At 36.9% G+C, this 9,497-nt stretch overlaps 1 protein-coding gene across 16 annotated transcripts in view; it reads right to left on the reverse strand.

Annotated features, from left to right (window-relative positions):
- Positions 1-5,666, reverse strand: part of LOC103717445 (coiled-coil domain-containing protein 93) — a 28,995-nt gene extending 23,329 nt beyond the window's left edge. The window contains exons 1-8 of one of the 16 annotated variants that reach the window (XR_003387573.2): positions 5,433-5,666; positions 3,129-3,284; positions 2,962-3,035; positions 2,761-2,846; positions 2,513-2,621; positions 2,297-2,395; positions 721-837; positions 467-580 (exon numbers count right to left, since the gene is read on the reverse strand). Coding sequence is in view for 15 of the 16 variants with exons in the window: in XM_039128697.1 (XP_038984625.1) it covers positions 467-580; positions 721-837; positions 2,297-2,395; positions 2,513-2,621; positions 2,761-2,786 (465 nt within the window). In the remaining variant the exon portion in view is untranslated. Of the gene's footprint in view, positions 1-466; positions 581-720; positions 838-2,296; positions 2,396-2,512; positions 2,622-2,760; positions 2,847-2,939; positions 3,036-3,123; positions 3,285-5,351 lie in introns of those variants that run through there. The other 15 variants (XM_039128697.1, XM_026808577.2, XM_026808576.2 and 12 more) reach the window with 15 other exon arrangements.
- Positions 5,667-9,497: the final 3,831 nt, after the last annotated feature.

The raw sequence follows: 9,497 nt of genomic DNA on the forward strand, positions 1-9,497 counted from the left end.
ATGTTTCTTTTTCCCCTCTTGTAGCATGAACAAACAATTACTTAACCTTAGATCAAGCAGTGCCAGCCCCATATAAATATAAATTCCTTTTCCCAGCTCTTAAACTGTATTATAGTACAAAAAAATGCCAATTTTAGCATCATGCTGTTGAAAAGGTACCACTGTCATCTCCATATCTGAAATATTACACAAAGTTAACAAGTTATAAGCTCTGTGAATTAAAGATTTAAATAATTCCAAAGGCACAACAATCTTTTATCACATCTTCACCAAGAGAATTTACATAACTAATTATTTTTGGACAAAACATAATGGTTGCTAGCATCTATGGAAAGGATGGGTTAATCATCGACGAGACAAGAAAAGTATCTCCTCCAACCGGAGGAAAGAGAAGAAATAAAGACAAAATAGTAAATAATCCAAAGGAATATAACCAGCAGTAATTTATTTTTTGACATTAATATACCTTCAATGATTCCAATGATTGTATCAAATCCCGAACAGCATCGCTGCTATTTGTCTCATCAATCTGATGATATAACTGTTGCAATTCAATACGAAGACTTGTCCTTTTCTGATCCTGGAGCAATGATATGAATGCGAAGATAATTTGGTGTATTATGATGAAGCAAAGATGAACGATGATTTTTTAGTTTTGGCAATATATGACAAAATAATTTTCTATTATAAAATCAATCACAATTAAGACTCTTTATTTACCAGTTCATGCATATGAAAAAGCAGCAATTTTATGGAACTTTCTCTCTGGTTCAGCTCTGTTTCAAGCTGCTGTACAATGTTCTCACATGCTGAGATCTCGTACAGAAGACGAGTTTTCTGTATAGCAAGAATCAATATAAAAACAAAGGGGGGAAAATCCTCATCAAATGTCTTAATAGGCACTGCAGTAGCCAGAAAAAGAAGCACGATATAACTGATGCTAGGAGTTGTTTGATCTACAGTATGGAGCATTTCTGCCTAACAGGCAGTCCTATGCAGGTCTTCTTTCATCCAGTGATTTTTACTCTATGATGCTTGGCTGAGAATAAGAAAAAACATGTAAAGAGCATAAAGAGAAAGTGCAAGCAACTGCTAGAGCTAAATCAGAGTCTTCTATGCAAATCTGTCTAACACAAACCAAGCAGCAGAATTACAGAACCAACTACAGAATGCACATCACAGAGCTCCACTATCGCATGCAGCCAGCTAAGAAGTCAGACGATTTCAAGAAAATAAAAATCTGTCAATATAGTAATTCATATCAACTAGATACGACAGGTTATTTCTCATGCACATTTGCATTTTTGTGCATATATATAAACATCTTACAATCTATTTCCAACTCTACTCACAGCAGGATAAAATAGAAGACTCCAAATGAGGGATTGCCATGCAGCCAAGTTGTCCCCATTTTTCTAGAAGAGCAAAATAATGATAAAATCTACTGATCTTACTTTAAAATCAATGCCCCATCACTAATCCAGAGTGCAGAAAGAAGACTCTGTAGATTACAAGATGGTATGTGCATTTTTTACATAAGATAAACATAGAAAAACAATCAATTGGTACATGCATATAAAATGGGTCTACATCACTACATGTCGTATTTTGCCCTTTAGATTCTACAAAAATACAAGTCCTATTTTGCCCTTTAGTCCTATTTTTCCCTTTATCTTGAAAACGTTTTGGTTTTGATCTCAATTTTCATTTTTTCCTTCATTGCAGTGTTTTGGTTTCTATTTAAATCTTTATCATAGATCCCTTCCTGTTCAGACTGCAAGCTAAGTCAAAATCCCCCTCACCCACACAGTCTTCTTGGCCTTGATGCATATTAACATTACCAAACTTTTCCAAATGATCCAAGTTGTGCATGTGAACCTCGACAATTTATGTTTTACTAGAAGGTTGCTTAATTATTGAGGCCAAACTTCTACGCTGGCACCCCAAATTTTCAATCATGAGAAGCTGCCAAGTATATTAGGCCTCAAAACTCAATTTTGCTCGGCAGCTCCTTGAGCTTCAGCAGTACTTCACTCATAGGGGAGTATAGTGTATATGACTTCTAAGAATCACCATGTGTAATGAGCCATTATAAGCCTGTGAAATACACAAGCTGAGATTATCAACGAACTGGATTATGGGAAGAAGAATAATTAGAAACATTAGAGGCACTTATTTGTCTTTGCCTTTCTTTCGAGCAAGATTTGTCTATGCTTAACTATAATGAACATGAACACCTAAGCCAGTTATGCTCCTGGCAATCCAAGGTCATTGGAGGGGCGGATCGGGGACAGACCTTTGTCATTTTTCTACACAAAGTGGCTTCCCCAGAACTTGCACCCCTGCCATTACACTTGTCAGCCCAAGCCTTTACTATTGCGCCAAGCAATGGCCCCTATAATGAACATGAACAGAAGATACAAAATTCCAATTCTGCTAATATCAAAAATGTCATAAATACATGCAACAACAAATCAAGAAAAGCATCTTCAACGCATAAAAAATTGAGCACCTTTTGTTGCAATACGCTTTGATGTTCAAGAGACAGTGGGATCAGTTTGTAAGCCAAGTCCGACGTGGTTGTAACAACCGCTGCTTCCACAGGATGCTGGATAGAATGCCTAGTGATAATGTTACCAGATTTTAACTATCATGGACACAAGAAGTATGGCAGAAATTTTACATAATTGAAGCGCATTTAACTTGCAGATCATCAAATGCTGTAAGACTTAAAAATCCAAATAAAAAAAAGGGGCTTACTTGTCCGCATTTAGGTGCTCTTCCATTAAAGAGTCAGACGTCTAGTGAAATAGATGATGATGTATCAGATGACTTCTTAGTTTCCACTGTTAACAAGTAAAATGACTAAATTACTAGTTAAAATCAAATAAATCATGGAAAAAATAGGCTGGCTATAACCAGGAACCATATGATATAACCTGATGATGTGTCATTATTCACCTTTGCCAATCGATTTCAGATGTATGCTGATTAGTATCTGCTCCTTTAGGACCTGAACAGCTTTCTGGAAAAAGCTATAAATACATGCAAAAAGTAGCCAATTGCTCAGATTTACTGAATGTCAAAATGCTGGACTAACACTTTCCGCAACAAGGCAAGTACCTTACATGTATTTTTGTGGCTATAATTCTAGGACACTATCAACAACCCACTGCACAACAGGGTATAGAGTGCTATGGGCAATGCCAAGAAATTGGTGAGCTTGTAGGGGATACGGACGTTCCATAGATTTTAAAGCAGCTTCAATGGCTTTCCCCACTTATCTAAACTCACAACAAAAGAATAAAGTAAGCAAGCAAGACATGATTGTATTGTAGAATCACAACCATCAGCCTTATGCCAGCTGTTTGCAGATGGCCTTATGGATCCTCATACACCAAGCATGGGTCAAACATGATTGTATCATAAAACAAACAGTTCTCTAGCAAAAGTTAACTTTACAGTTACCAATTTTAGATTATACATATGACATGGATACCTGAACATGTTAAGTTGATATTCGATTAGTACTTTTACAGAGTGGAGGGTTACGGCGGAAAACAAGAAGTGCAACATGCTTTTCAGATAAAGGGACAGAATTTGTGCAGGTGACAGTTTTATATGTTCAAATGCAGGTAAGACTACATATAGAACCATCAATTAAGTCAGAAGCAACATATAAAGAAACGGCTACAGCTATAAGAATTTCAATTTGATCAACTTCACTATGGAAAAACTTGCAAAAGAAAAGAATACTTTTGGGATTCCTGGATGACAACTCTAATAAATATTATAATTTGATAAGATCAAAGTGGCACAGCAGATGACCAACAAGTTCCAAATAATAATCTAGGCCAGAAAGAGGCTTCTCTTTGATGTTTCCCGATCAAGATTCAAGCAACATAAAAATACCATTCTACCAATGGAGGTACTACATCATCTTAGAAGAAAGATCTTTATTAAAACAATGTTAGCAGGAGGAAATTGACACGCCCATGTATAATGTTATAGCAAAGAAAGAATCATACCCAGCAAGAAACATGCAAAGCAGTCCTCATGAAGGGGAAAAAACAGAAAGAAAGAAAAAAAAGTTCAAAAGAAGGCATTCTTCCAGCCGTTAAGGGACAACTTCTCCATAGTTTTAAGGTTGCCTTCATAGATTAATAAGAAAATCTTATACAGAAGCATCAGACCCAGCAACAACAGTGCATAGTTATCTTCATAGATCAACAAAGAAAAACAAAGAAAAGAATACACATGCATATTATAAAGTTGGCACTTGTCGCTGCTTTGAAGGGACAAATGCAGCAAAGATAAAAGAAGCAGGACTAGGCATTACTTTAGTAACTACAGAGATGCTTTCTTGATCACCTTTGGTGCTTTGGCTTCTGCCTCATTTATTAGCTTCATTTGTTAAAACCGCAAAAATATAAAATCTTGTCCATAAGTCGGATTCTTGAAACCAAGCTCATCTCACCGTAGAAACGTCAAGAATGTCGATTCCTAACTTCAACACTAATTATTAGCTTCGTTCATTGAAAAAAACCATATATCTTGCATATAAGTTGGAATCATGGAATCAGGTTCTTTTCGGTGAGGGACCATCAAGAAATCTAGTTTCTAGCTTCCAGAAGATATCATACCAGGATCCCTTGCAAAGGTGTAAATTCTTTAGGCATAAAATATGTTCAATTATAACCATACAGTCAGCTGCAAACCTCTATGGCTTGTGTCTTTTGTAGAGATTAACAAGAAACAAGCAGGCTAGAAGAGTTGAATTCAATGAGTACTCAAACAAGCAAAGCAGTCTTCATAAAAAGAAAAAGAACGAAAGAGTAGACATTCTTTTACCACTTCAAAAGCACAAGCGCAGCCAAGTTTTGAGCAACTAGAGATGACAGAGCTTTAGAATTAGTGAAGATCTTTTCCTTTGAAGCTCTTACCTTTGACAGAGCTTTAGCTACATTCTTCCCAAGAAATTTAAACAAGAAAAAAGGGCAAACTGGAAACTTGGAATGGATCAGGTTCTTCTGATAGCAAACCTATCAAGAACCCAATTTCTAGCTAGTGGAATCTTGGAATCGATCAGGTTCTTCTGATACCACAGATTCTTGAGGACTGATTAGTGACAAGATGGCTCAGAACTGAGCATGTCTCTAAGGATTGTGTTCTACTTCAAGATAATTCAAACCCTAGACTACCCCTGATACACTATTAAATTTCTTTCATCCGAAATTTCAGAAATCGAGAAAGAAAAACAGATCGGTAACTGCAAGCCACTCACGAGTTCGATCATCATAGGTAAAAAAAAAAAAGAAGGAATAAGAAGATCAAGAAACTTCGCAACATACCGAGCATCAAAGCCCTAATTTTTCAAGATCAACAAACAAGCATCAAGAACGACTGGTGAAGAAGGCCGAGCACCAGGATACCTGGACCCAAACAAGAGCTTCACATCCGTACGATGATGGCGAATGTCCTCCTCTCCGGCGGACGGAGGAGTCCAGTTACAGCCGATCCTAATCGACCGATCGCACCCGATTTGAACGCGGCAGGGAGGGAGCGATAGATGACTCGGAGAGATAAACTAAACGTGCCATGCCTCAAATGGATGTATGGGGCGTTTGGTAACCCCAACCGGATCCCCGATGATCCGAATGCTGCAATGATCCCGATCTAAGATCAATATATTTAGTAAATCATGGCCGAGTGATTAAAAATTTCTGAATATCCATAAATAACTTGTTTGCTATAATACGAAGATCCAAAATCACCGGCCACATAATACCACAAATACTCCTCATATATTTTAGATGAATTTTTTATATATTTTTAATTCTCATGAATCAAAAATATAAGTCAATATGCTAATTCCTATAATAGCTCCATAATTTTGTCACATATTTTACTTTTAGTAGCCCATATCATATATTTATTAATCATATAAAATATATTATAATAAAATATAAATATATTTATCAATATATTAATTATTAATATATTCTATAAAAATATATTTATTAGTCCTATAAATTATTAATCTTATAAAAATATGTTATTTTTCATTATAGAATTAATATTTTTATTTATACTTATAATATATTTTTTAATACTAATAATTATTTGATTATAAAAATAAGGTAAATAGGAGTAATATATCAAATTTTTATTATATAAATATAAAATATAATAATATATTTCTAGTATAATTTAAAATTATCCTTCAATAATAATATGATTAGTAATATATTATAATATAATATATATCATTAATATAATATATAATATCAACATAATATTATATATATATATAACATTGACATAATATATTGATGGTATATTGATATATCAATTTTTTCTAAATTGAGGAGTATTTTTGTCTTTAACTTTCAACCCAAGATCACTGCCTTGGGGTGATCTTGAATTTCCAACCTCAAGGATGGATATCCCATCATCGGGTTGGGTGAAGATTTGAGGAGCGGAGGTGATTTAGGATCACCGCCACGTAGGAACACCGTGATACAACTAAACACGGTGATCTTATCACCTCCACCCACATCACCCTTGATTCTGAGACCATCATCCCATACCAAAAGCCCCTTATAGACCGCAACGTATTTTTTTTCGGTTCTTCAATAAAAAGATTCATTCTCTTCCGAAAAAAAAAAGGAGGTAGAACCAATAAAAATTTCTTTTTCGATTTATCTCTGAAGTTGAATACCTCATTAAAAAAAAATTGATCCAACTCGTAGGAATCAATAAAAAGGCAAATCTCCTATGATACACCAGATCCGGCTCGGTGATAAAGTGAATAGATCTACCATTTCTTGAAATCTCTCTTCTGATTCAAAATCGTGGTGCAACGTTACAGCCTAGGCTCCGGTTCGGTAGCGCAAAAGAAAAAGCGGTCGAACTGAACTTGGCCAAATCACGTGTTTCCGTTTCGTCCCTTTTTCCTATCACGAGAAGATTTTTAGAAGCTCCGACTGCTTAGTTATTTTAGTTACAAACATGCAATGTTCTTTAACGAGTCTGGACTCTGGAGGTAGAGACTACGGAAAAAAGACACTCATTCCGCTATGTCTTTTATGTGGAATGACACCCAAGCTAATGAGTTGAGTGAGAGCCAAGCATACTTTGGAAGGTCTAAATTGACTTACGGTACTCTCTTCTATAAGGATGAATATGTTGTTAAGATGTTGCATTATTAATATTCATGGTGAATGGAGTTCCTATTTTTAACTCAGATTTCGTTAGTGCTCTAGTAACAAAGGAAGGTTATAAGCAAATCAGGCGGCTCAAATAATGGTGGCGCCTGTAAAATCCTCGTTCAATGATTAATGGTCATCAACAAGAGATATATGCTAGAGAAAGGAAATGAGAAGGATTTTGTACTACAAATGTTGCTCATATTTGCCCCACTCGTTGGATTCCGTAGGCACATACGACCGGCACAAATTACCAAAGTGATTATGAAGGTGCATACACAAACTACAAATTATACCAAATGTTGCACCCTAGCCTTCTACAACGGGAACTAATATTGAATTTGATAATAGATGTAGACTCCAAAGAGCAATAGTCTCCAAAGAGGCATACATCATATAATTATTATTCTATGGCAAAATGTAAGATCATCCCCTATTGGATTGTGGGTAGTGTAAGATACAAAAGATATATTTACTAAGCCGGCCCAAGGAAATAACACAAGAATAGCTCAAATGAGAGAAAATGAAAGCTTTTAGGAAGATATGCTTCACTGCGTTACTTATTTCCCACCCACAATGCCAACGCATGGTGACGGTAAGGATGTCAACAGGGTGGATTCGGTGGGGTTAATAAAAAAATTGAAACCGGACCCGAAATCCACTACTCCTCCTTGAAACCAAAATCGGATGATTTTTGCAATAAAAAATCTTGGGTTATCCCTTCGCAGTGAATCTTCCAAAAATTTGTTGCCAAATAGTTTGTTGTCAGTCTAGCGAGCATTGCTATGAGTTTTGTGCGATCTTGTGAACCTTCCATCGAACATCTAGGGCTCAAGTGGAATAGGAGACTAGAGTGGAGAGACAGCGAAGGGCTCCTACAATGGCGGGGGTTGGGCGTCTCCCAAGGGCGGGGCAAAGGGGTGTCACAAAGCAACACTCAAGAAAAAAATCTCGTGCTACTTCATCAAGGTGTTGAAATTGCCGAAAAAAATATTGAAGTTTTGAGGCGCACCTGCGAGACAACGATGGTAATAGGTAGGAACCTTGGTCAATGCGCCGACGGACTGGGTGGCTCGTGAGTTGAAGAAGATGGGCAAACTGCTGTATGAGGTTGAATCTTTTGCCCTAGCATAAGACATCTTTAGGTCAAGGAGCGAGGCGGATTGATATATTGCCCTTGTCAGTGGCCCAGGGAGAGGCGAGGCATTGCCATAACCACCATCCTCTATTCTGTGATGAAAATCATGCCTTGAAATAAAAAGGGGCGGGAGAAGCCTCCTTTCTTTCTTCCTTCAGAAGATTTGTGCAATTGCATTACTTGAACTTCCATTTCATGCTTGAAACGTGGCTTGCGGGAAGAAGTCTGCACCATGTTAGCGTCGTTTTCCGGCATTTTGGAGCCACTATGCTATCGAGTCCAGAATTCTTACGAGGGATATTATGGTTGTATGGGGAGTAGAAGTTGCTATTGTGGATGTTTTCCAAAAGTGCACTCAGAAAATAGTCATTGTGTTATCGAAACCTAATGAAAAACCTTGGCTTTTGTTTGGTGTTTACGAGTGCTGATTATAAACAACGGCCCAAGCTTTAGAATGAGGTCTCCAACTTGATCTGGTAGAGCATCTCATTCATGATTGCTGGTAACTTCAATTGCATCTTTGAGCCTTATGAGAAGAAGGAAGGTAACCCTTTTTCGATAAATAAGTTCAACTACATCAAAGAAAACATAATGATAAATTTTCCAATATAAATGAATCTCGAAAAAGAAGAAAAACCAAAGGGGAGGGAAAAAACTATCCCTCTTCGTTCTAGATTGGGAAAACACAAGGTCCACATTAAGTCATCAGATAGGATAGAAGATGGTCCAGATCATCTCATGAAGTTCAAAATTTGATATCACACGAGTATTAAGGGTTTTAACTATCGGATATGTACAATTCGAATTCGATGTCAGATTTAATTTCAGATCAAGAAACTTAGCAAGATCAAAACCAAACAATTTTTAAAGCATCGCAAAAACCATCCCACCAATTAACATCCGTAGGAGGGATGATTATTCACGATGCTCGCTCATTGCCCTGTTTGACCGCTGTGAATCAAAGCGACCAACGACTTGGCTAGGTTTTGCGAGTAGGGTAACAAGCGGTGTTCGTAAAGCAGCGCACAAATTTTAGGCGCCAGGAGCGGCCCGAAGGCATAAGCAGCAATGAACGAGGTCCGATAGGAGCAAGCCTCCGATATTAATCCATCATCAATTGGAAGCTAGAAATCGTACGAGACTCATTTCCG

The sequence above is a fragment of the Phoenix dactylifera genome, chromosome 8, assembly GCF_009389715.1.
Source record: "Phoenix dactylifera cultivar Barhee BC4 chromosome 8, palm_55x_up_171113_PBpolish2nd_filt_p, whole genome shotgun sequence".
Classification (NCBI taxonomy): domain Eukaryota; kingdom Viridiplantae; phylum Streptophyta; class Magnoliopsida; order Arecales; family Arecaceae; genus Phoenix; species Phoenix dactylifera.